General features: G+C 35.9%; 2 protein-coding genes across 9 annotated transcripts; both read right to left on the reverse strand.

The window, feature by feature from the left end:
* Nucleotides 1–2,367: 2,367 nt before the first annotated feature.
* LOC133292885 (hydroxyisourate hydrolase-like) lies at nt 2,368–7,297 on the reverse strand. Of its 2 annotated transcripts, XM_061491376.1 has the most exons (13): nt 7,151–7,297; nt 6,941–7,004; nt 6,279–6,334; nt 6,072–6,147; nt 5,880–5,951; nt 5,666–5,753; nt 5,066–5,324; nt 4,367–4,482; nt 3,911–4,131; nt 3,638–3,666; nt 3,448–3,535; nt 2,927–3,017; nt 2,368–2,707 (listed from the first exon to the last, which is right to left on the reverse strand). In XM_061491376.1, the coding sequence occupies exons 1-13, from the start codon at nt 7,295–7,297 to the stop codon at nt 2,461–2,463; spliced, it is 1,554 nt and encodes a 517-aa protein (XP_061347360.1). In that variant the 3' UTR covers nt 2,368–2,460. The 2 variants fall into 2 exon arrangements, with proteins under 2 accessions (XP_061347360.1, XP_061347359.1); XM_061491375.1 differs by lacking the exon at nt 3,638–3,666 and having other exon boundaries at nt 3,900–4,131.
* An 8,621-nt stretch (nt 7,298–15,918) lies between these two features.
* Nucleotides 15,919–26,110, reverse strand: LOC133292882 (hydroxyisourate hydrolase-like). 7 transcript variants are annotated; one of them, XM_061491366.1, is made up of 13 exons: nt 25,846–26,110; nt 25,696–25,759; nt 20,119–20,174; nt 19,854–19,929; nt 19,655–19,726; nt 19,384–19,471; nt 18,607–18,865; nt 18,217–18,332; nt 17,713–17,930; nt 17,430–17,458; nt 17,248–17,335; nt 16,735–16,825; nt 15,919–16,402 (listed from the first exon to the last, which is right to left on the reverse strand). In XM_061491366.1, exons 1-13 carry the CDS (start codon nt 26,047–26,049, stop codon nt 16,180–16,182), a joined length of 1,584 nt encoding a protein of 527 aa, XP_061347350.1. In that variant the 5' UTR covers nt 26,050–26,110; the 3' UTR covers nt 15,919–16,179. The 7 variants fall into 7 exon arrangements, with proteins under 7 accessions (XP_061347350.1, XP_061347354.1, XP_061347351.1 ...); XM_061491370.1 differs by lacking the exon at nt 17,430–17,458 and having other exon boundaries at nt 17,248–17,327; nt 17,673–17,930; nt 18,217–18,242; XM_061491367.1 differs by lacking the exon at nt 17,430–17,458 and having other exon boundaries at nt 17,248–17,375; nt 17,709–17,930.
* Between the last annotated feature and the right edge of the window lie 826 nt (nt 26,111–26,936).

The following is a 26,936-nucleotide window of genomic DNA, read 5'->3' on the forward strand; positions in this document are numbered from 1 at the left end:
ATGAATTAAGCATTGTCATGTGTTTAAAAATTGAAAAATCTCATTGCTCCTCCCTCCCCTATGTTTCGGCCTCGATAGAGTAATTAGAATAGGATGTGCAAAATTTTATTTATGTATTGGGAATGTTTAATATGTTGGAGTAAGTGGAAATTTGGTGAATTAGTGAGAATGCCAAAGTGGAAATAATCCTCTGTATTATGTCTCTATGTTTCGGCCATAATGTACCATAGAGAAGTTGATATTCAAAATTTAATTGAACATAGTGAATATATATACATGTATGTGTAAGTTGCAAATTTAGTGAAAGAAATAAATTGTAAAAAGAAGGGAATCCTTTGAGGTCCCTTATAGATTTTGACCTATAAGGTGATTTAGGGATAGATTTAGTTACATTTTATTTTAATAAAATATAAAGTTTTCCAATGTATGAAATTGATGAGTTGGAGGAGGGAAATGACTTGAAAATTGTTGAGAGAAACCTTGGTTCCCTTTATGAGTACCCACGGCCTTATGAAGAAAAATGGCATGAATTATGTTGAAAATTCTCAAGTGGATACTTAGTATATTAAGGAACGTTAATGATTATGAAATGGTAAATGAAAGGAAATTTGTAAAGGCATGGTCTTGACTTGTAAATTGGCATAGGATTGGCATAATGTGAGGGAACGAAAGTGAACAATAAGATGTATGCCTTGTGTAAATTTCATGGCATTGTAATATTTTATTGATTTTTGTCTTGATTCCTCCTCTATGTGTTCCTAGGGACTGATAGGGTTGAAATTCCATTGGAGCTAAATAAGTAACTTGTGCGACAAGTAAGCGAATTAGAAAAGCTTCAAGAGGTAAGCTCTATGTTTAATGAGTCTTTTTCTGCTTGAGTGCTCCACCATGGTTAGTGAACTATGGTTGGATTGTATGACTGTTTTGATGCTTTGTATAGATGCATTCATATAGAGCTATTTGATAACATGATATGATTTGCTCTGATTTGGTTTCTGTATTGATCTTTGGCCAATAATTATATAGTACACTGATGTCTGCTCGGGGTCCTCCCTCGGGACTGACGGTGTACGCCTCTGATATGTTCTGGTTCGGCTTGGGGTCCTCCTTTGGAAACACGTGCGTTGGTTTTCGCTTGGGGTCCTCCCTTGAGAATGACTGCGTACACCTCTGATAAGATATGTATATGTGCTTTGTTCTGTTATGATATTTGTTATATGTTGCATTGGTATACTCTGTATCTGACTTTCATGCAGGAGTGAGCCAGGGGTATGGAGAATTCTCTATAAACCTGGAGCTTATTGAGATTTATTATCTCACCCCTCTTTGGGGACATCATTTCAGGTTCTCAGATCCCCGGTGAGCCCTCACTAGGCAGGGACGCGACCCGTGGTTGAGGCGTTTAGACGGACCAGATTTTGAGTAGCTGTAGGCTACTGCTATTTTGGAGTATAGTGATGTTATTTAGCATTTCAGTATTTTGTGGATCATGATATTTGATCCTTTATTTTGTATATGGCTTGTATATGTTTTGTACATGTCTGTCAGTTTGATGCATATACATTTGGGTATTCAGGTATGTTGATATGACGATGTAGTATTCAGTTATGTTTACTTGATGGATTGCATGCTGTTAGATATAGTGGCACGGAGCCAAGTTATGTATGCGCCCTTGGATGGGTATATGATTTTATATGGATGTCTGGTACTTCTGAAAGTATATGCTGTATAAACTGTCTATCAGGAACTCGTGAGAGTGAGATTGAGCTGTTTTTCGTCTGGTACTTCTGCATGAACGTTAATGATTATACAGAGGTTACTCTGCCCGATTTTCGTCTCCGTCAAATAAGAATTAAACTAGAAAAAGAAAAAGTTAGTTTGTATTTTCGTAAGTTAAGTCTTCCGCTGTTTCTGTTTGTATCATATGCATGTTAATTGAACCGGCTCGAGACGAGGATGTTACAGCTGATGATTATAAGTGTAAAATATATATGGCTTTCAAGAAACCCTAGCGCTAAGCTGGATGAGTTCTAGGTTTCTTGGACTCTTCTTACACACAGACTCGATTAGGCTTTAGTGAAAGAGCAAAACTCAACAAATATTTCCTCCCTGACACTTATTTGAGAATTTCAGTGCCCAAAAAAGTTATTATTATCATTTTGCATTTTATAGTACCTAAATTTAATATTGTACACGAGTTAAATAAACTTTTTTTTAAATCTCACTATAGTTTATAAAAAGTTAACCTGATATAAATTTTATTAATTGAAGATTTATTCATATATAATGATCAAATTTAGGAACTAAACTATAAGTGAAGAACAATTTAAATGTTTACCATAGTATAACGTAAATATTAAGTTGGGAATCTACTTATTCAATATTGATGGGAAAGTTAAGCATAGCTTAAACATCATTATGATTATGTAACAATACTATAATGTAAGCAAATTATAGAGCCTAGTGAAATAAATGGCCAACAGAAACAAGTGATGTATCCTTCTCGAGTTCAATAGCTCCAACTATAGAGGTGCTTCCCCCTCTCAAAAATCGGCTGTACCATTTTGCAGAGAGCTTTGGATATCTCCTCAATTCTGGATCATTCCGATCAACATAGTATATGCCGAAGCTCGTTCCGTATCCGTCCAGCAACTCGAATAAATCCAGGAAAGACCATTCAAAATAGCCCCTTATATTTGATCCATTTCTGAGAAAATCCAGGATGACATAGAAAATTAGAGGACACGTTAAAATCTCAAGTGTTTATTTCAGGTACTATTTCAGTTGTTGTGTTAGCCTGCATGTTCCCATGTTTTGGACACTGTTGCATTCACCTGATAAGTAACTTGCTCCCAAGATGAATTAATAGCCAATAATATAGTTATATAGTTCAATAGATTCATAAAATGGAGCAGCAAATGCATACCTCAAGGCATCAAGCACGCCACCAATGTATCCATGCAAGTATTTCACCCTTGACACGTCTTGCAGCGACGAATTGCTTGCTGTCCTTTGACCTAACAAGACAAGTCACATTTTCATCAATCAATAATTCAGCCCCTTTGAACTCACCTTGTACGACATTAGTATAACATTGACAACATGTATTATAAATGTGGTTCACAAATCTTGAATAAATCCCTCGAGGTTTAAGTTTACAATTCCATGCTATTATTGGGAAGACTTGATAATCGCAATGTGCAATAACAACCTACTGATATTGTTGGCTACATGTATTAACAAATTGGGAAGGGGCTAATAAGCAAGAATCGCCATGATTGAAACGCCAAACGTCTAACGCTATTTAGTTGCTTTGTCTGTCACAACAAAAAAGCTTTGGCCCACAGTTTATTATTCAACCTCAATCAACATCTAGAGATGATTTTCCTAAAAGAGATTCAATGGAACTGTAAGTAATCTTCATGAACGAAAGATAGATAGAGAGACCATTTTCATAAATGAATATAGGAGGATTGCCATAATGGAGCTTGAATCTATCCAACTCTTCCACTAAGCTCCATGGTGTGACAGGGTACTGAGTCAAGTAAAGCCAAAATAGTTAAACAGTGAAGTAATCTAAAATATTGAACCAATCAACTAAGAGAATAACTATTATTTGTTTTTTTGTAACCGTTACCTCTTCATCTGAAATTAGATCCTGTCCAACTGCAAAAGCAGGTGAATGATTAAACTTGCTCCACCAATTATTCAAAAATGAGTGATTGACATGATTGTGTGCGTTAATGAAAATTATTGGAGAATCATATGCTAAATGAAGTTAAAATTCAACTAGTTGAAAATTTCAGAATGATAACAATCAATATGCAGTGAATGCAATTAATACAGAATTCTCATGTGATCAACTTCAATCTTTTAAATGAACTATGCTCAAACATAACAAAATTCGTACAGAGTATCCGTGCTGCCATGTCTGCCGAGTAATCTCTCAATTTTGTCTTCAGGGCGTCAGTATTGTCTGTGACATTAACATTGTTGTAGTGAATGACACCTATGAAGTCATATGAACCCTTAACTTGTTTGGATTCACGATTTGTGAATGCTGGAATCCTTGCACCTGCATTAGCCTTCATGGAATTGGGATAGTCTCCGTGGAATAAGGGCTCCATAATCCTGCAATAAAGCACGCACACATAAAACTGCCATATCCATCTCATGATAAGAAAAATATTAGAAGCCAGAAGTTTTAGGCCTATAAGGAAGTAAGTAAGGGAGAGTATTTTAAAAGTTTAACAACATAAATGAAAACTTGGTCGTATTCATTGACCTGTCATAAGTACAGAGCAAAAACAAAGAACATAAGGGGAAGAGAGATGTAAAACAACCAATCATAGGGTCAGTAACTCACCAACCAACTACAAAATCGCGGACTCTTTGAGTTGCTTCCCTGTCTTTCTCTGTATTTGTCAGAGGAAGAAACCCGAATGTATAGACAGAGATACCAACAAATCCATGTTGTTCGGCCTGCAATGTAACTTTGTCTCATGGAATCATGAACATTTTTTGCCAACAAAGTTTTTCTTATGTGCCAGAATATTAAATCCAATGTAAAATGAGTAGGAACTCAATATGGATTTTTGTTTTTGCGTAAGTAATAAATTTGAAGCTTTTGCCATCTACACCACTAGAAAGTAATAATAATAGGGAAAGGATATTGTAACAACCAATTAGTGTTATTACCGATCAATTTCACCGTTAGATCGATTATGTTGATCCAACGGTTATATTTATTTCTATTTTTGTATGATCATGATTAAATATAAGGAATCATGACCATACAAAAGTGAAAATACTTATTTTTGTATGATTCCTCATTTAATACTTTATACTTATTTTCACTTTTGTATGGTCATGATTCCTTATATTTAATCATGATCATACAAATGTGGAAATAAATATAATCGTTGGATCAACATAATCGATCTAACGGTGAAATTGATTGGTAGTAAGATTGGTAGTAACACTAATTGGTTGTTACAATATCCTACCCCATAATAATAATCCATGAAGTAAAATACACAGTACGAAATATGATTAAGTTATATACCCTATATTTTCTTCTGTACAATGTCACAGCTGAAGAATGCGATAACAAAATATGATGAACAGCCAAGTAGGGTTCAGATGTTGAGTTGCCCCTAGTGCTCTTTGTAGTGCAAAATGGGGGAGAACATCGATGAGGTGGGGTAAATCCCTGATCATAACCACCTGGGGCGAAGGCATTGGGCTCGTTCACAGAAGTCCAATACTTGACTCTGTCACCAAACTCTCTAAAACACACATCCGCATAGTTTGTGAAGTCTCTTCTGCATTGACATCAAATAATTATTTTTAATCATATTTCCCAATTGTGTCTAAGACTGTAATATAAGGACATTGTATCATGATCATACAAACAAACGAGAGGAGAATAATAAAAGGAGAACTAGAGAGTAATATTATTAATTAGAGAGTAATACAAACAAACTCTCTAATGACTAGAGTCTTATTTCAAGCAGCAATTGCCTTGGTGCCTTTTTAATATGGATCTAGTACCTAGAATTAAGGACGTAGTTCCTTATTTTATGCAATGCAATTCATTCACTAGGTGTTTCATGAATTAATTTGAACAACATTTTGGTGCAACTGCGAGAGCATGGGAACATACATGATATCACGACTAACCCATCCTCCATATTCATCCTCAAGTGCCTGTGGAAGATCAAAGTTGTGTAGTGTGACATGTGGTTGGATTCCTGCTCAAGGTACAGTATAGCATACATTAGTTGAAGAAACAGAATTGATTTCAAGGGGCTTTTTTTTTTTTTGGAGAGAATTTCAAGGCAAGCATTATCTTGCAAATTAAGAAACTCGCAATGAACCTTTGCTAATGAGTTCATTGATGAGATTGTTGTAGTACTCCAATCCCTTGGGGTTGACGGGTCCTCTACCATCTATGATGGAAGAAAAGCATTTTCAAAGGTATTCAGAAAGGCTTTATTGGAGAAAGAAACAAAGAACATTGAAATTCAATGTTTATCGGTATTTACAGAGGTTTAAGTAGAGTAAAATACTTGGTATAAGTCTCGACCAAGAAATGGAAAATCTATAGGCATCAAGACCTGTTTCCACCATGAGTCGAACATCTTCCTGCATTACAGATTTTTCAGCAGAAACAGTGAATCACTACTGCTTGCATTGTCTTAACTAGCTTTACCTCAAATTACCGGGCAAATCACAAAGAATGAAGTAAAAAGATTGAAGCTTAGTGCATTCTTTACCTTATATTTGTTGTACCCATCACAGGCTACATCTCCATTATCTCCATGCGCATACCCTGTTTAAAAAAAGAAATGATAGCATGAGTCTGTCTTTTGTTTAATGCATAACATTTAAAAAAGTAATAGCCATGGATGAAAGAGCAAAAACGGCTAGTCAAACTGTACATACTATTTTAATATTACCAATTATCTCAAATCTTATATTATTAGATAAAAACTTTATATGATTTTATATATAACAAATGTAGTTTTATTCGAAGAGATACTCGACACACACACATATATATAGTGAGAGATAAAGCTACAAGAAACTCAAATTGTTGTACCTAGTTGAAAACTATCCAACTGAAAGATAACTACTAACTAATATGTGTTACAGTTAAACCAACTATTTTTTTCATGCGTATGAATAACAGAAGGTACCACGTGTAGAGTGTGTCCATCTAATCAAGAAGGTGCTTCTATTAGACTTTCATCATCATGTATGAAAACTTCATTTATCGTTAGTGTCCATGTGTGCCAGTGGTGTTTCTGTTAAGATAATAATACATAGAATAAGTTAAAGACTAACTTCTTTCTAAACTAAGCAAGCTTCCAAAATGATCAAGATAGATAATTAATAAGATAAATGACAAGAAGAAAAAAAGAGAAAAAGAAGGAACCAGCATGGGCAAAGGTATCCCAGATGCTAGGAGTTCTTCCATCTATGTCAGTAGCTCCTTCCACCTGCTCATAATCACAACATGTATGATAATAATATAGCATTATAGCTAATTAATTATACGTTCAATTTTGCGCCACGCTTGCTAATTTGCAAAACTAAAATGCTTTGAAATAAAAGAGAAAGAGTCAGAATGAAGAAAGACCGCTACCTGATAAGCAGAGGTGCCTGAACCAAAAACAAAATCAAGTGGGAAGTCATCTCTGCTATACTTATCAGCACCCAGAACTCCGAGAGCGAAGTTCACAAGTAAGAGAGTGAGAATGAAAGCGAGGCTCAAAGATGTTTCTGGTTCCATCATCAATGTTTATGTTTTACAAGTCAACCATCATTGCATTCGTTATAGGTCTTATAGGATACAGTGAAGCTCACGTGGAGGGTGATTTGTTTTTGCCTTGCGTGAAGAACGTGGGATTACAAAAATATTATTTTTTTAATAATACATCATATAAATGAGATTATCCTTTCTGTCGCCGCCGTAGACAGTGTTATCTGCAGCTGACACAGAAAAGTGGGCCCCACAGCTTTAAAAAAAATAAAAAATACAGGATCCGGAAGCGGATCCTGGCTTGCTGTAGGAACAACGGTTGCAGAAATCATTTTGCCCATATAAATATATATTACTAAAACATATTCAAAATATTATTTTTTATATATTTAAAAAATTTATTTTAATCTTTCAAGTTCTAATAATAATAATAGGGGAATGATCCGTTTACAAATATTTTGACAAATTTTTACAAATTACACTATTCTCCCGGGAGAACTTAGTGAAACCCAGTGTTCTCCCGAGAGAAGATAGTGTAGTTTGTAAACAAAAAAAATTGTAAATATAACCTGCCCCATAATAATATTTGAATAAATTTTGTGGAATATGCGATTTCAACCCTAAGATAATGCCTTTTATACAGTTTACCCTTCCCCATAAATTTAGGGGTGTAAATGGGTAGGTTAGGTCAAGCTTTGACTTTAAGGGGGTATTTTGTAACATCCCGAGCGCTGACAATGGAGGGGAGTGATCGCCGGTGCAAAGAGGCACGAACAAGGAGCGACTCCTGATAGGCTTGAGAAGAGATGAGAAGAGGTTGAGAAATAAATCCATTCCTATGGTGAAAGTCCAGTGGGAAGGAAGGACGTCTGAGGAGTTCACTTGGGAGCAGGAGGACAAGCTTCTCTGGCAATATCCTGAGTTTAAGGACAGGTATGTTCTTGATTTTGCGGACAAAATCGCTAAAAGGTGGGGTAACTATAATAGCCCTAGCCTAATTAATTAGTAAATTACATGTAATTAAGTAATTAAGCATGTATTAGTGAGTAAAATTAAGTATAGGGCCTAATTAAATGAATTAGGGTCACTCTTGAGGTAAAAAGTGTCGTCAGTGAAAATTATGGGGTAAAAATGAGTGTAGGCAAAAGTACCCAAAATATAAAAGTAAAATTAGAAATATTCCTAGAAAAATATTCTAGACCATTGGATAAAGTTTGAAAGAGAACGGAGTTAAATAGATAGATGGGCTTTTACCCATTTAAGAAAACTTAACCAAGTTAAGTGGAAATAAGCCAAAAGAAGCTGCAGTTTTCTTCTTCTTCCAGCAACGAGCCCGAGAGAGAAAGAGAGGAGGGGAGAAAGTGAGAAACCCTAGGTTCCTTGATTCTCAACCATTTTTAGCGATTCAAAAGTCAAAACCACTTAGAATCTTCCTCTTATCCTTAATCCTAGCTTGGTTTTGAGTGGAGAGCATTGTGGTGAGAGATTTCTCTTCCCAAAATTTCGCCCCCTTTGAAGATTGAAAGGGTTTGGGAGCATTTCACTTCTTGGGAACTTAGGGAGCACTCATTCCATGGTTGTGCAATCATTTGTGGTAAGTTTCCACTCCTTAAACTTTGTTTTCATGGAGTTTGTATGATGGAGGAAGATGATGAATAGTGTCCTTGTGAGTGATATAAGTTTGGGTTTGATTTAAGCTTAAGCCCTTTGTAAAAGTTGTTGTAGATGATAAATAAACGGAAGAACTCCATAGTCAAGCGTGCTTGACTTGGAGCAATTCTGGGATGGATGACCTCCTGGGAAGTTTTCGCACGAAGTGTGCGAGTGAGGAAAAAACACACTGAAAAGTCTCGTGTTAGTATGTGGGGATAGTAATTGATTCTTGAAGCGGCCGAGCGTTACAAGTGGTATCAGAGCAGGCCTCTCTTCCAGTATGGTGTGGTTCGAGGACGAACATGGCGGAAGCTGGTGGGCATGTAACATCCTGAGCGCTGACGATGGCGGAGAGTGATCGTCGATGCAAAGAGGCACGGACAAGGAGCGGCTCCTTACAGGCTTCCAGTGGGGGGTTATATGCATGAATGAATCGAATCGGCACCCGAAAGAGGGGGATTCCAAAGATTGTGCAGGGGTGAGACTACACAGTTTGGGAGAGCTTATAAGAATTAATTGGTACTACCTATACTAACAAGATGCATCTTCTTTTCGGTAGCCCGGAACGGAAGAACTCCAGAGTTAAACGTGCTTGACTTGGAGCAATTCTGAGATGGGTGACCTCTTGGGAAGTTTTCCCAGGAAGTGTGCGAGTGAGGAAAAAGTACATTGAAAAGTCTCGTGTTAGTATGTGGGGATAGTCATTGATTCTTGAAGCGGCCGGACATTACACATTTGATAGAGATTTTTTTTAAAATTCTCGGTAAACTGATATTGGGAATCTTATTTATCCACATTTATAAGCTTTCTGAAAATTTGTCTGAGAATTTAACTTGCCTAGGATTTTGTTTTGTGAACCATTTGTATGCTAAAATGCCATCCAAGAATACTATCAGGGAATGGTATTCTTGGATTTCAACCAAAATACCCTGGTTTTCTGACAAAAAAGCTATGTCCTCTCTCTCTCTCTTCTCTGGTTCGTTCGTTGGTCTCAATATTTGATTCGATCCTCATCCACCCTCTGTAAGTATTCTTTCTTTGCTTCCTTCCATCAAGTTTCAATTTTGATCTTCTTTTTTCGATTTCTAACTTCTCTATTCTCTACCCCTTTATTCATCTCCCCATAAAAATCAACAAAATCATATCAAACCCAAAAATAAATAAAATAAATGGGTTGCACAATGAGGGAAAAGCACATCAAAGATAATCGAAGGTCTCGATCGGCGAAAATGGATTCGGATTCGTGTGACGGGGATACCATATCCATCTTTGTGTAGGTTTCATGGGGGTTGGGGATATAGAAATGAGGGAGACTTGGATTCTGTAACATCCTCGTCTCGAGCCGGTTCAATTAACATACATATGATACAAACAGAAACAACGGAAGACTTAACTTACGAAAATATGAGCTAACTTTTTCTTTTTCTTTAATCCTTTTTCACATGACATATCACATTGCATACTTCTTCTTTTTCACATGACATATCACATTACAACTGGGGATTTGCAAATCCCACTCTCAAGGTACCCTGATAGACGATTTATACAGTATATACTTTCAGACATACCAGATATCCATATAGGATCATATACCCATCCATGGGCGCATGCATAACTTGGCTTCGTGCCACTATGTCTAACAACATGCAATCCAACACATAAACATAAACTGAATACTACGTCATCATATCAACATGCCTGAATACTCAAATGTACATGCATCCAACTGAAAGACATGTACAAAACATATACAGGCCATATACAAAATAAAGGATCAGACATCATGATCACCAAATGAATATAACACTATACAACAATACATGTTCTCCAAAAATAACATCTATAATAAATAGTAGCCTCCAGCTACCCAGAACTCCATATCCTCATACTAGTACCTCTAGCCACGGTAGTGTACTTGTCCCATAAGGGCTCTTCAATTAACTATGTTCCTGAAATCATATCCCCAAACGGGGTTAGAGACGAATCTCTAGTAAGCTCCAGGTTTATAGAGAACTCTCCATACCCTGGGCTCACTTCCTGCATGACAGTCAGATACATAATATACAAAACATCATATATCATACTATACTGAACATATCTCGTATAACATATTATATAATCAAATATCATAACTAAACAAAGCATATACACAAATCTTATCAGAGACGTACGCAGTCATTCCCAAGGGATGACCCCAAGCGGAAATCAACGCACGTAACAAATATCATATACAAAAATCATCATAATAATCACATCAGAACAAAGCATATCATATCAGAGATGTACGTAGTCATTCCCAAGGGATGACCCCAAGCAGAAATCAACGTGTACATGTTCCCAAGGGAGGACCCCAAGCGGAACCAAAAACATATCAGAGATGTACACTATCAGTCCAGAGGGATGACCCCAAGCAGACATCAGTGCATATAGTGTAACATCCCCGTCTCGAGCCGGTTCAATTAACATACATATGATAAAACAGAAAACAGCGGAAGACTTAACTTACGAAGATACGAGTTAACTTTTTCTTTTTCTACTTTAATTCTTACTTGGGGTAAACGAAAATCGGGCAGAGTTTCCTCTATAAATCGGACAACCGGGGATTTTCCAATCCCTCTCAGAAGCATTTCCTGATAAACAGTTTATAGAGCATAGTAATCCAGAAGTACCAGTCATGCAGATACAATCAGATACCCATCCATGGGCGCATGCAAAATATGGCTCCGTGCCCCTATCCTAATCAACATGCAATCCAATACGAAATCATAAACTGAATAATACATCATCATATGACGTGCCTGAATACCCAAATGTACATGCATCCAAGTGACAGATATGTACAAAACATATACAGGCCATATACAAAATAAAGGATCAATATCGTGATCCATCAAATGCGGAAATACTAAAAGACATCAAACACTCCAAAAGGTAGTAGCCTACAGCCACTCAAAATCCGATCTGTCAACTGCCTCAGCCACGTGTCGTGACCCTGCCTAGTGAGGACTCACCGGGAATCTGGGCACCTGAAAATATGTCCCCAAAGAGGGGTGAGATTACAAATCTCAATAAGCTCCAGGTTTATAGAGAATTCTCCATACCCCTGGCTCACTCCTGCATGAAAGTCAGATACGGAGTATACAAATACAACATATAACAGATATCATAACAGAACAGAGCATATATCCATATCATATCAGAGATGTGCGCCGTCATTCCCAAGGGAGGACCCCAAGCGGAAATCAACGCACGTGTTCCCGAGGGAGGACCCCAAAGCGGAACCAGACATATCAGAGGCGTACACCATCAGTCCCGAGGGAGGACCCCAAAGCGGACGTCCGGGTACTATACAATCAATGGCCAGAGATTGTTACAGAAATCATATTACAGAAGTCATATCAGAGCAAAACATATCATGTTATCAAATAACTCTATATGAATGCATCTATACAAAGCATCTAAATCACAGTCATACAGTCCAACCATAGTTCACTAACCATGGTGGAGCACTCAAGCAGGAAAAGACTCCTTAAACATAGAGCTTACCTCTTGAAGCTTTACCAATACGCTTACTTGTGGAACAAGTTACTTTTATCGCTTCAAGAGATTTCCGATCCTTCTCAATCCCTAGGCACACCTAGAGAATAATTTACAATGCATCAATAAAATGATGCAATACCATGATTATTTCATAAGCATACATTTTATCGCTTATTTTCCTTTCTTTATATTTTTGCCAATTCTATGCCAATACACAAGTCTAGACCTCTATACACCCGTTGGCGTTCTTTAATTTAACCAAGCATTTACTTAAGAATTTTTCACATAAATCATGCAATTTTTCTTTAAAAGTCGCGGGCATACCCTTAGGGACTCAAGGTATTTTTCAACCATTTGTCAAAGCATTTCACTTCTTAGCTCATCCATTGGTATATTAAAATGCAACACATTTTATTAGAATAAAATGTAACCAATATATACATATATACCCCTAAACATCCTATAGTTCGAAACATAGAGCAAGTATTTGTAGGATTTTTTTCTAACTTTGGCATTTCCACCAATTCATCCATTTACACTACATTCCAACATATTTTACCTTTTCAAACATACAATAAAAATTTGCATAATGAACCCTATATAACCCATGAAGGCCGAAACCTAGGGGGAAAATACAATAGGGCTTTTCAATTATTTTATCACATGTGGATACTTACTCAACACTATAACTTCCTAAATAACAATAATCCATCATAATTTTCACATTCTATACTACTTTATTTCCTACCCAACCATGCTCATGACTTTCAAAACATTATTCACACTAATAACGCCATAAGGTTAGAGTTTTGTTACCTCCAATGAACTACCCAAAGCCTAGAAGGCCTTCACCAAGCAAAGCTCCACCAAAAATGTCATTTCTCCTCCTTGATGAATAGTAGCTCGAAAATGGGGGAAGGAAAAACTCCTCACACACTCAACTATAGCTCAAATTGATTGGTGGAATGGATTCATTGAGTGGTTTCCAATCAATTTCATGTGGTGGGTCTTTGAATTTGGAGAATGGATGATTAAGAAATCAAAGAAAGGAAATTTGGAACCCTAGCCCCTTCTCCTCCAAGTGCAGCTCGGCCATGCATGAGAGAGAAGAAGAAAATCTGAAATGAATAGTGTTTCATTTAAGTGACAAGGCTATATAGGCACATGTGGCCCCTTTCATCAGATGTTTTTTCTATCGCGTATTTTAACTTAAATTGACCCGGAAATAACTTCAAGCTACGAACATATTTTTATTTTTCTAAAATCATTTACATAAATTTTTATCTGTTACAAAACAATATTCATAATTCACAGTATGGTTTCTGCACCGTTTTTGACGAAATGCACTGTGAATAACTAACTGTACTTTATTTACTTTTGAAACTTAACACTTATAAACTTATCATTTTCTTGGGCCTATATTGACTTGCTTGACATATATTGGACTTTCTTATTCTTATTTCATCAATTATTTATTTCTGGACTCTACCGGTTGCTTAAACAGCAGTACAAAATACCCGGTAGAAACACTATTCACGAGATTTTCACGGAAAGTGCCAGACTACACAATTTTTCGTTCTGAACTCATATTTGTCGTCAGAATTATCAAATTATGTCTCTAAAATTATTTTTCTCTTTTTAAGCTCTACCGGTTAATTCACAAAACTGTAAATTCTCCGGCAGAACGCACTGTTCATAACATAGTCATGATTACAGTCAAAATACTCGGAATCACTCACTAAATCTAATTATGGCATTTAAATCCTTAAATTAAAACTCTAATTAAGATTTACCATTTAGGGTCATTATATATAGGATCAATGGCCAAAGATCATCACATAACAGAGTGTACACAATCAATCCCAAGGGAGGACCCCAAGCGGAACTCAACATATAACAGATATATACACAGTCAGTCCCAAGGGAGGACCCCAAGCGGACATCAGTGCATAAACAAATCAATGTCCAGAAATCATTACAGAAATCATTACAGAAACATATCAAAGTAAACACATCAAAACATATCAAATTAAACATATCAAAACATATCATATCACATCATCATATAGCTTTATATGAATGCATCTATATCATATATCTCATACATATCATGCAACCTGACCACAGTCCGTACACTAAGGTGGAACATAAAGTAGGATCGAACCCCATAAACATAGAGCTTACCTCTTGGAGCTTTACAATTTGCTTACTTGAAAAACAAGCTACTTATCTTGCTCCACGAGAATCCAAACGTTCACAGTCCCTAGGCACACCTAGAGAAGGAATTCAACACAAAACTCAATAAAATGATATAATGCCATGTAAATATACAAGACACACACTTTATTGTTTATTTTCTTTTTACTTAATCATATTAAGTCATGAGTGGGTGGTTCTTTGTTCAACAAATCCCCACAATTTCACATATTCACTTAGTCTTAGGATTGTCCTAAAAGGCCTTTAGAACACTCATTACTCCTCTTAGCACCTAAAAGCTTATTTTTCCCAATGGACTATAATATTTTTCTAGTCATGTTTCTATTTTTACTTTTACTTTTTGGATAACTTTATTTACCCGCATTTTTACCCATTAACTGACATTTTAACTCCTTTTTCACCCAAAGTGACTTTATTTCTTTTACTTTATAATTATCCTTCAATATTAAATCCATAATAAATGTGAGGGTCATTATAGATTCTTTGATGACTGGATTATTCTCTTATGGCGCAAAGAAGAGTTTGCAAAGGGATATTGAATTCCCTAAGAGGTTTAATCTTTCTCCTTTCATGAAGTCCTTATTGAAAAGAAATATTGTCATGTTTGCTGCTGGTTTTCGGGCAAACTCCCAAAAATTGCATACACATGTGAAGGCCTTTCCCAGTCGTAGCACCACTATGTCTAATTTGGATTCTTTGGCTGTATCTGGAACAGAAGTTTCACTTGTTTTCTGGATTGTTATTCAATGATAATGGATTGTAAAAAACATTGGCCGAATGTTAATTGTAAGCTTAATTTTGTAAGATCACTCAGTATTGTCAGTAATATTTGACAATCAACCAAACATAAAATCAGTAATCTTAAGCTAATATTCCCTGTAATATTTTGATTTACCAAACAGTTTTTTAGTAACATTCCAGAAAATGTACTTTCCCACCATATTCTTGCGAATCATGATTCCCGGACATAAATTTTTTTATCATCTACCAAACATTTCCTAATAGGCCAAATCTACGTAAAATATTTAGAATTTACATTAATCTATTAGCCTATTAAAGACTTGGTTTATAGGCCTGACGTATTGTAATACCTTGAATAGAAATTATACAAAAGCATTGCCCGTATAGATATTTAGTAGACAGATTCTTCCCAAAAGCAAAATCAGCCATTCGACGTACTAAAAAGGCAGGAAAGTGAAAGATAAAGATAGAAAATTACGAGTACTCTTTGTTTTGCTCTAACATTACCCATAATTATATACTCGTCTTAAATTTCTTTATTTCTTATACATATCATACGACATAGTCTTGTTTCCATTATACATTCCTTCAGTGGCTCTACCTACCAGCCACTTCTTTCTCCGAGTGGAAATTTGCCCGTGCAGCTAGGCTTTCTCCAAATAATATATATACACAAAAGGGAAGTTAAGCATAGCTAGGAACACCATTATGCAATGATGCTGAGATGCAAACAAAATTAAAGAAACTACTCAAATATGTGGTCAATATGATGGATCCTTCTCAAGTTCAATGGCTTCAACTATAGAGGTGCTTTTACCCTTCAAAAACTGGCTGTACCATTTTGCAGAGAGCTTTGGGTATCTCTTCAACTCTGGATCATCCCGATCAACATAATATAAACCAAAACTCGACTCGTATCCACCCAACAACTCGAACACATCCATGAAAGACCATGCAAAATACCCCTTTACATTTGATCCATCTCTGAGAAAATTTAGGATGACATAGAAAATTAGAGAACACATCAGAAGTGTTTAATTGACACTTCCAAAAAAGAAACCGCTGTAATGGGCTCAAATGGTAACCTCTTTATTCTTTCTATTTCAAGGACTTATTTTTGTGTGTGTTCTGGACATGTTTGTAAATTGCTCTGAATATGCTTAGATGAATTAATGATCCAATGCAATTGGATTCTTAATCCATAATTTTCATTCCAAAATCATAATTAAAAGCTATTCATTAACTGTGGGACTTCTTGTTGAAAGTGATCAAAAAGATTTTTGTGATCTATGTGAATTAGAGCAGCAACTGCATACCTCAATGCATCAAGCACACCACCAATATATGCACTCAAGTATTGCACCCTCGACACATCTTGCAGTGATGAATTGTTTGGGGTCCGTTGACCTAACAAGACAACGCAAGCCAAAATTTGATCAGAAAATCAACCCGTTGGAACTCATCTTGGGCCACTCGAGAAGCCTAGGTATCATCAACAGGACTTCCTAATTTACCATTGAACACATACCAAATCTTGAATAATCACAAACAATATGCCATAAACTAATAACGTTGTTGGCTACATGTATTAATAAAGTGGGAAAACAGAAATGAGCAAGAATGAACACGATTGAAACGTTAAATGTCTGATGCTATCAAGATGCTTTCACCCACAGTTTAGTATTTAACACTTATAACATCAAGAGATGATTTTACTCAAAATTATTCATTTCAATTATATTTAATCTTCTTCAGCTCCTGTTAATCATTTTCGTTATTAACTAGTTTATCATGGAGGGAGAGAGAGAGAGAGAGAGAGAGAGAGAGACCATTTTCAAGAATGAATATAGGAGGATTGCCATAAAGGAGCTTGATTGTACTCAGTTCTTCTTGTAAACCCCATGGTGTGACAAGGTACTGAATCAAGTAAAGCCAGTTGGTCATACAGTGAAGTAATCTAAAGAATTGAACCAATTAATTATGCGAAACATTTTATTTTTTTTACTGTTACCTCTTCATTTGTAAACAGACCCGGTCCATCTGCCAAAACCAGGAAAGCGATAAGTTATTCACCTTGCTTCACCAATTACTCAGGAATGAGTGATGCACATGGTTGAGCTTATTAATGAAAATTATTGGATTTAGATGCCAACAGATGTGAAAGTACACCGAGTTGGAAAATTTCAGAATGATAATGAGAAAGATGAGGGGAATGCAATTACTACAGTAAGCTTATGTGCCAAACTTTAACGTTTTACTATAGTCACTATCCATAAACTTAATGAAGTACTTACAATAATTTATAGCCATGTCTGCATTGTAATCTCTGAGTTTGTTCTTCAGGGCGTCAGAGTTGTCTGTGACATTAACATTGGTGTAGTGAATTACGCCTATAAAGTCACATGAACCCTTAACTTGTTTGGATTCATGATTTGTGAAGGCTGGAATCCTTGCACCTGCATTTGTTTTCATGGAGGTGGGATAGTCTCCATGCACCAAGGGTTCCACAATCCTGCAATAAAGTAGGCACATAAACTGTCATATTCTTCATATGTATCATAGCTATAACCGATTCTAGATAGGAAAGATCCCGAAATATAAAAACTAAATATCTTATTGAAAATGGAATTATATATATAAAGAAAGCAAGTTTAGGCTTATATGGAACTGAAGTGAGAATCGCAAAAGGTTTAGCATAAATGAAAACTTTAGCTATATATATTCACCTTACTTAAGTAAAGAGAACACAAAGGGGAAGAAAGAAGTAAAACCAACCAATTGTAGGGGCTGTAACTTACCAACCAACAAGAAAATCATGGAATCTCTGAGATGCTACCCTGTCTTTTTCTGTATTTGTTACAGGAAAGATCCCAAATGTGAAGACAGATATACCAACAAATCCATGTTGTTTGTCCTGCAATGTCACCCAAGTGTCTATGGAATCATGGACATTCTTTGCCAACAAAGTTTCCCATATGGGAGATGAGAAGATTAAAAAGCAATATAAAAAGATTGAGAACCATATAAAGTTTTTAGGTTTTATGTTGAGTATATAAGTTGAAGCTTTTTCATTTAATCCTATAGAAAGTAGTAATGCAAAAAAAAAAAATTAAATAAACAAAAAATAAGTCAAGAAGTAAAATGCATAATATGAAACGAGAGAGAGAGAGAGAGATTAGGTGATATACCCTATACTTTCTCCTATACAATCTTGCAGCTGAAGAATGCGCTAACAAAACATGATGAACTACCAAGTAAGGCTCAGATGTTGAATTGCCCCTAGTGCTGTTTGTAGCACAAAATGGGGGAGAACATCGATGAGGTGGGGCAGTTCCCTGATCATAACCACCTAAGGCGAACACATTGGGCTCGTTCACACTAGTCCAATACAACACTCTGTCACCAAACTCTCTAAAACACACATCCGCATAGTCTGTGAAGTCTCTTCTGCATTCACATCCAAGTAATTTGTCATTAATATTTCTCTATTCTGTGCACGGTTTACTTTAAGGAGACTGTATCCTAAGCACATGTAAACACGCACATAATCATTCGTTACAATAGCTAGAATTTTGAACAAAACGAAAGTGTTGTAGGCCTAGGATCATATGAAGAAGCAAGATGAGAGTAGTAATAATAATAATGAACACGAGGATTGAACGGATCGTAAAATCTTCTAATCTTCTGAAAGCCTTTTTGTTACTTTGCAACATAAAAAACTAGAATATAGTTCTTAGTAACTCTACAGAATAAAGAACCGATGGCTAGACAAAATATTACTAAGTGCCTTGTTTTAGGGATGTAATTCGTTTTTTATAACACCAAGTGCCTTTATTCATTCATATTTGGATCTAGTGCCTAGATTTAAAGGTGTAGTGCCTTATTTTTTGGATAATAATTCATGCAAATAGAAGTTTCATGAATTAATTTCAACAGTATTGCGGTGCATGAATTCAGGAACATACATGATGTCACGACTGACCCATCCTCCATATTCATCTTCAAGTGCCTGTGGAAAATCAAAGTTGTGTAGCGTGACATGTGGTTGGATTCCTGCTCAGGGGAAATAGCAGACTATATCAGTTTAAGTGTTAGAGAATAATATAACCATTAAAAAGGCTTTCACCCAAAACTTTAAGATTTTGGGTTGAATTGGTTTCGAGGGTTCTTTTTGGATTGAATTTCAAAGCTTGGTTTATTTTACAAATAAAGCAACTGGTAATTAAGTTTAACAACCATTGCTGATGAGTTCATTGATGAGATTGTTGTAGTACTGTAACCCTTTGGGATTGACGGGTCCTCTACCATCTGTGGAGAAAGAAAAGCATTCTCAAAGGAATTCAGAAAGGCTTTATTGGTGAAAGAATTAAAAAACATTAAAATTCAATGCTTCTAGACTCTAGTTATGTGCACAAGTTTAAGAACAGTAAAATACTTGGTATCAGTCTCGACCAAGAAATGGAAAATCTGTAGGCATCAAGGCCTGTTTCCACCATGAGCCGCACATCTTCCTGCATTATATATTTTCAAGGAAAACAATAAAACATTAACAGTTACATAAGTGACTGCAGCTTGAATTGTTTGACCAGCTTATGCCTGAATCTTTTTTTTTTTTTTAAAAAAAAATTCCACAATTAATGGGTAAACCACAAGGAAAGCATTTACGGGCAAAGGAAAAAATTGAGGCCTAGTGTATTCACCTTATATTTGTGGTACTCATCACAGGCTACATCTCCATTTTCTCCATGGATATAACCTGTTTATTAAAAAAATGCTAGCATGAGAATGCGCCATTATGTGAGGGAATGATCATGAAAGAGCAAAAGTGGATAATTAAATTGTGTATGTTAGTCCAGTTTTCAATCATTAATTGATTCTCATTTCAGAAAATTTGTATAGAATACAATTGATAGTCTCCTTTTATGAGCAAGAGAATTTTGTAATATATGACTTGAAAAAGGGTATTCTAATATATTATAGAATTGTAAATAATCTGTACAAAGGGTTCTCTATTTATAGAGAATACTTGACCTAATTTTAACCTAATGGGCTTGGCCCAATACAACAAATAAATGACTAAATAATAACTAAATAATTATTATTTACAACACTCCCCCTCAAGCTGAGGAATAGATATTTATCATTCCCAGCTTGCTAGTAAGTTCTTGAAATCTGTCTGAAGGAAGCCCCTTTGTTAATAGATCAGCTAATTGACGCCCAGTGGGAATGTATGGAGTGGTAATCAACCCGCTATCAAGTTTCTCTTTAATGAAATGGCGGTCAACCTCAATATGTTTAGTCCGATCATGTTGGACTGGATTATGAGCTATACAAATAGCGGACTTATTATCACATAGCAGCTTCATAGGTCCCTCACATTTTATTTTGAGATCATCAAGTACAATTTTCAGCCACAGTAACTCACAAATGCCTTGAGCCATAGCTCGAAATTCAACTTCTGCACTTAATCTGGCAACCACATCTTGTTTCTTACTTCTCCATGTCACCAAGTTACCGCAAAGAAACATGCAATAACCAGTGGTAGAACGACGATCAGTCACAAATCCAGCATAATCAGCATCTGTGTAGACTTCTAAAGATAGATTTCCATCACGTCGGAATAACAATCCTTTACCAGGAGTACCTTTAAGATATTGAAGAATTCTCTCTACTGCCTGCATGTGTTTTTCTTTTGGATCGTGCATAAACTGACTGACAACACTAACAGCATAAGCTAGGTCTGGTCTAGTATGGGCCAGATATATCAATTTCCCAACTAGCCGTTGATATTGTCCTTTATCAACTGGAGGACTCTCTTCTTCATAGCCCATCTTGTTATTCTGCTCAATAGGAGTATTAGAGGGTTTACACCCGAGCTTTCCTGCTTCTTTGAGAAGATCAAGAACATATTTCCTCTGGCTAATAAAAATTCCTTTGCTTGAATGAGCTACTTCTATCCCTAGGAAATATCTCAGTTTCCCAAGGTCTTTGATTTCAAACTCAGAGGCAAGCCGTGTTTGCAGAATCTGTCTCTCCATAAAATCATCACTTGTGATAATAATATCATCAACATATACAAGGAGCACAGTAAGCTTCCCATTTTGGGAGTGCTTGAAGAAAAGAGTGTGATCTCCTTGGCTCTGTCTGTATCCTAAGGTCATCATAACCTTAGTAAATCTCCCAAACCAAGCACGAGGTGACTGCTTCAATCCATACAAGGCCTTTTTTAATCTACAAACTTTATTTTCCCCTTCACAGAATCAAAACCAGGCGGGATTTCCATGTAGACTTCTTCTTCTAACTCACCATTGAGGAAAACATTTTTCACATCAAATTGATTTATATCCCAATTGTAATGGGCAGCAAGGGATAACAAGATTCTCACTGTATTCATCTTTGCAACTGGAGCAAAGGTTTCTTCATAATCAATGCCATAGGTTTGGGTCTAACCTTTGGCCACTAATCGAGCCTTATATCTCTCAAGAGTGCCATCAGAATTATATTTCAGGGCATAAACCCATCTGCACCCTACTGCTTTCTTTCCGTTGGGTCTATCAATAACCTCCCATGTTTTATTTTTCTTCAAAGCATTCATCTCCTCTTGCATGGCTTGAGCCCAATTCCTATCTTTCAAGGCTTCATGTACTGATTTTGGGATTGCAATAGAATCTAGTGCTGAAACAAAGTTTTTGTGCTGCACAGAAAGATTAGCAGAGGAAACAAAGTGGGAGATAGGGTATTGAGTACAAGAGGGACAGGAGGAACAAGTTTTCTTGTGACAAGATCTTTTTCCTTTTCTAAGAGCAATAGGTAAGTCATCAGAAGTAGAAGCAATTGGTAAGTCATTAGAGATATCAGAAGAAATAGACAAATCATGAGAGGAAATAATATTAGAATCAGAAACAGGAGATTCAAGAGACTCAGAAGAAATAGGAGATTCAGGACTTACCAGTGGTTCAGACGATTGAGGTTGCTGGTGAGACAGTATGGGTTGTATCTCAGGTGTATTTGAAGATTCTGACACACCAGGAGCAGACACACTAGGAAGAGAGAAGATTGATCCAGGCTCAAAGAAGGAAGGGGACGAGTCTTCTGAAGAACTATTCTCCCCCTGACGATGAGGACCAAGGAAATAAGATTCAGATTCTTGAAAGGTGACATCCATAGAAACAAAAAATTTCCGACTTGGTGGATGATAACACTTGTACCCTTTTTTATAAGGGTTATAACCAAGGAAGACACACTTAAGAGCCCTAGGATCCAACTTACTCCGATGTTGTTTATGAACACGGACAAAGGCAACACATCCAAACACTCTTGGTGGAAGGCTCTGCAATATGGGAACAGAAGGAAAGAAGGAAGTCATGGAATGAATAAGACTGATATTGTTAGGACCCGTGAAGGTAAACGGTTGATCAAAAAAGTTGCAGTTAATACTGCTTCTCCCCAATAAGAACTAGGAACAGATGTCTGGAAAAGTAGTGCTCTAGCAACTTCAAGAAGGTGACGATTTTTCCTTTCAGCAACCCCGTTTTGTTGAGGGGTATCAACACATGTGAGCTCATGAATCATACCTATGTCTGAAATGAATTGTGACAGGCATTGATTGACGTACTCATTACCATTATCAGATCTGAGTCTTTTAATACCCTTACCAAACTGAGTCTCAACCATGTGATGAAACCGAATAAATATCTCTGGTACTTCAGACTTGTCTTTTATCAAGTATATCCATGTTATCCGAGTACAATCGTCAATAAAAGAAACAAATCACCTTGCACCTGAAACACTGTGCACTTTAGAAGGGCCCCAAACATCAGAATGGATAAGAGAAAAAGGTTCCCTGCTTTTAATAGTGCTAGAAGGAAATGACACTCGATGATGTTTTGCAAATTCACAAACATCACAATGAAAGGTCTCAACCGACTTATTGAGAAACAGAGAGGGGAACATAGACTTCAAAAGACTAAATGGTGGATGCCCCAGACGCTTGTGATGGAGCCAAATCATAGACTCTGCAGTAGAAGGATGATGTGTCATTAATAACTGATTTTTGCTAGCATGGTCTGGAAGGAGATGATACAACCCATCATGTTCATTAGCAACTCCAATTGTCTTCTTCGTGGTAAGATCCTGAATAAGACAATGAGAAGGAAAAAATGTGATAGAACAATTCAAATCAGTTGTAAGTTTTTGAGTGGAGATAAGATTAGTAGAAAGCTGAGGAACATAAAGAACATTTTTAAGAAACAAGGAAGGTTGAATTTGAATGTTACCAGAACCAATAACTGATTTATGGGATCCATCAGCTACGGATATAGTATGACTACCCACAGTAGGATGATAAAAACAAAACAACTCAGTACGACAAGCCATATGATCAGTTGCACCAGAATCCAAAATCCATGAGGTTTTAAAATCAGTGCAAGAAGCAAGAAGAGATATAGAACGTGTGCTCTTACCAGATAAGATCGAAGAACTATCATGCTCGGCCATTCTTTAACAAAAAAAGTTAACAACCAGCGATAAAATCAACCAAACAGAATATCAAATGACCTCTGATCAGAAAAATAATTACAGATCCAGACAGAAGACGAGAAGAATGGTGGTGGTCCGGTCCAAAAACACGGCCGCACGCGCCTCCACTCGCCGGAGAAAGGAGCTGCGCGTGGGATTCACTCGCCGGGAAAGGGGCGGCGCGTGAGAGCGCGTGGAGGGGCTTCGCCAGCTGAGATTTTTCTGGTGTGGTCGTTCGGTGAGCGCGCACCTGTCTGTGGGTGGTCGCGGTTGAAAAGTCGCCGGAAAGTGGTCCAAACGGTGAAGACAGATCTGATTGGAGGCGGTGAGAGGTGTTTCGGTCGTTTGTGGCGGAGGAACAGTGCGTAGAATGATAGATCGGAGGAAAAATAAGGTCAACAATGGTCCCCTTGGTCCAAAAGGTCCCCGGAAAAATTTTCTGGTGGCGGCTGATGGCGGCAAGAGGCAAAGAAATTAGGGTTTTGTTAAAAAAGAAGATAATATGTGCGGAAGCAAAGCCCTCAGATCGAGAGCTCTGATACCAACTTGATCTGTACAAAGGGTTCTCTATTTATAGAGAATACTTGACCTAATTTTAACCTAATGGGCTTGGCCCAATACAACAAATAAATGACTAAATAATAACTAAATAATAACTAAATAATTATTATTTACAACAATATGTTATTAAATATGTACCACCTCATATATGTAGATAAATATAATATCATTTTAACTACATTTTCAATGTTATACTTTAGCTGAGGTAATATATATTTCAATGTGATTTTATAGCACTAATTCAAACTAAATGTTTAAAAGTCGACTTAATATAATTAACCAAATATCTGACAATTTAATTTCAATACTCATTAAAAATACGTTATTATCAGAATTAGTATTATATTATTGAAAAAACTTCTTTAAAGTAAATGTAATTTTAAAGTACGTAAATAAAAATATATTCATTTTCAAATGATTTAGTAAATTAAGATCACGATAAATTTTATATTGAAGACAAATATATTTTAAACTTTATATATATATATGTGTGTGTGTAAGAAATTATTTGGTGTGAAGTGTGAACGGAACAAGAAAAATTTCTTAGTGTATATCACTGGTTTTGGTTCTAGCTAGAGACAATAATGAGCAATGAACTTAGGCTACATTTTGTAGAGGAAATTTTTTTTTTATCCGAAAAATAATTATTATCGGAATATAGTGAAAAATATATTTTATTGGAATATTACTAAAAAGTTATTTGGTAGACCCATATTTTTTCTGAAAAAATTAAGTTAATTTTACTGAATTTATATTTGATTGATTATGAAATATTAGTGAGAATGTAAGGTTATTTTATCAAAATAACCTCACTTTTATCAAAATAAAATATTAATGAGAATGTAAGGTTGTCCACGTTTTCATGTTTTAATTTTTGCTTCCCAGGTGAACATTTTCACCTATTTTATGGAACTCTCATTTATCAGACTTAACAAAAGTTATCACACAAAAATATTTTCCCGGAAACAAATTTGGCCTGCGAAGTTTTGCGATTATAGCTAGCAAACGTTGCATACTTTTTATCCCAACCATGTTTTCCCGTGATTTCAGAAATAAGTCGGATAGCAAATGCGTCGTTAGTGGTGGTGGATAGCATCAACACCTGAGAATCTCTCTACATATAGTACGTTAAAGACCAGTATAAGAAGAAGAAAAGAGAGAGAGAGAGAGAGAGAGAGAGAGAGAGCAAAAGAAGGAACCGGCATGCGCAAAGGTATCCCAGATGCTAGGAGTTCTTCCATCTTTGCTAGCGGCTCCTTCCACCTGTTCATAAATAAAATAATAATAATAATAATGATGATGATGATGCTGATAATGAGAATGATAAATGAGACTGAAGAAAGACAAACCTGATAAGCAGAGGTTCCTGCGCCAAAGACAAAATCAAGTGGGAAGTCATCTCTGCTATAATTATCAGCACTCAGAACTCCGAGAGCGAAGTTCAGAAGTAAGAGAGTGAGCATGAAAGCATGGCTCAAAGATGTTTCCGGTTCCATCATCAATGTTACAGTTTGTGATGCAGAGGGCACCTTATCCATCCCTTTAATAGTCATTATACATGGAGAGACAGAGGAAGTGAACAACCAGTATCCAACTATCCATTTCACAAAACGGGGTTGGGCCACCAATTTGTCTTTCCATTTCTTAGTAGATGTAATTGATGAAGTTACCTTTTTATGTTGCTTTCAGAGCATATTTGCTGCATAAGTATAATTCTAACACTATTTAACATTTGGTATGATATTATATAGGGTTTAACGTTACTGAACGTAAATAAGTTATTTATATTTACTCTTAAAATGATGTCGTTTTGGATTAAAAGATTAAAAAATATAAGTAGAAAGACTATTATAATCCTTAAATAAATTATAAATACAAAAATACCTTGATTTTTGCCGCAAAACAACATCATTTTATGGTCAATGTAGATAAGTTATCTACATTGACTGCAGAAAAAATAAACCCTATTATATATGATAATATATTTTATAAGATATTATTATGTAATATTTGGTAATGCACTGTAAAATACTAGATAGGATAAAAATAAATATTTTTTTATAAAAGTACTCTTTAATAAAAAAAAATATATTTTTCCAAATATATCATGATATTAATTTTTATAAAAAACTATTGATCAGTGTGTCCAAAAATATATTATTTTTTACAAAAATAAAAATCTCCAATAATTTAAAATTACTATATTGAAAATTTATTTTATTTTAATGTATTAAAATTAAAATAATATATCAATTCTTGAGAATTGCACTGATCAGCGATGTTAATACATTAACCCCTTATTAGGCCTAATCCACTCATTTAGGGCATGTTTGGTGTGATGTATAAGGCCTGATAGTATATATAACGCCCCGTCTGCAGTCGATTAATTAACATTCTTATGATAGTAAGCGCAGCATGCTCAACTTAATTAATGCGGAAG

The sequence above is a fragment of the Gastrolobium bilobum genome, unplaced genomic scaffold, assembly GCF_033153095.1.
Source record: "Gastrolobium bilobum isolate Gb01-03AN ecotype WA unplaced genomic scaffold, APGP_CSIRO_Gbil_v1 utg2530, whole genome shotgun sequence".
Classification (NCBI taxonomy): domain Eukaryota; kingdom Viridiplantae; phylum Streptophyta; class Magnoliopsida; order Fabales; family Fabaceae; genus Gastrolobium; species Gastrolobium bilobum.

Excerpts from the sequence above, each read along its gene's own strand:
- LOC133292885 (XM_061491376.1), bottom strand. The coding sequence starts at position 7,297 with ATGGAACCAGAAACATCTTTGAGCCTCGCTTTCATTCTCACTCTCTTA. Across the intron at positions 5,754-5,879 it reads CAATGAACTCATTAGCAAAG|GAATCCAACCACATGTCACA; the intron begins GTTCATTGCGAG and ends TACCTTGAGCAG. Across the intron at positions 3,018-3,447 it reads TATATTCATTTATGAAAATG|GTCAAAGGACAGCAAGCAAT; the intron begins GTCTCTCTATCT and ends TTGTCTTGTTAG.
- LOC133292882 (XM_061491365.1), bottom strand. The coding sequence starts at position 26,049 with ATGACTATTAAAGGGATGGATAAGGTGCCCTCTGCATCACAAACTGTA. Across the intron at positions 20,175-25,695 it reads GGATACCTTTGCGCATGCCG|GTTATATCCATGGAGAAAAT; the intron begins GTTCCTTCTTTT and ends TTTAATAAACAG. Across the intron at positions 16,826-17,247 it reads TATATTCATTCTTGAAAATG|GTCAACGGACCCCAAACAAT; the intron begins GTCTCTCTCTCT and ends TTGTCTTGTTAG.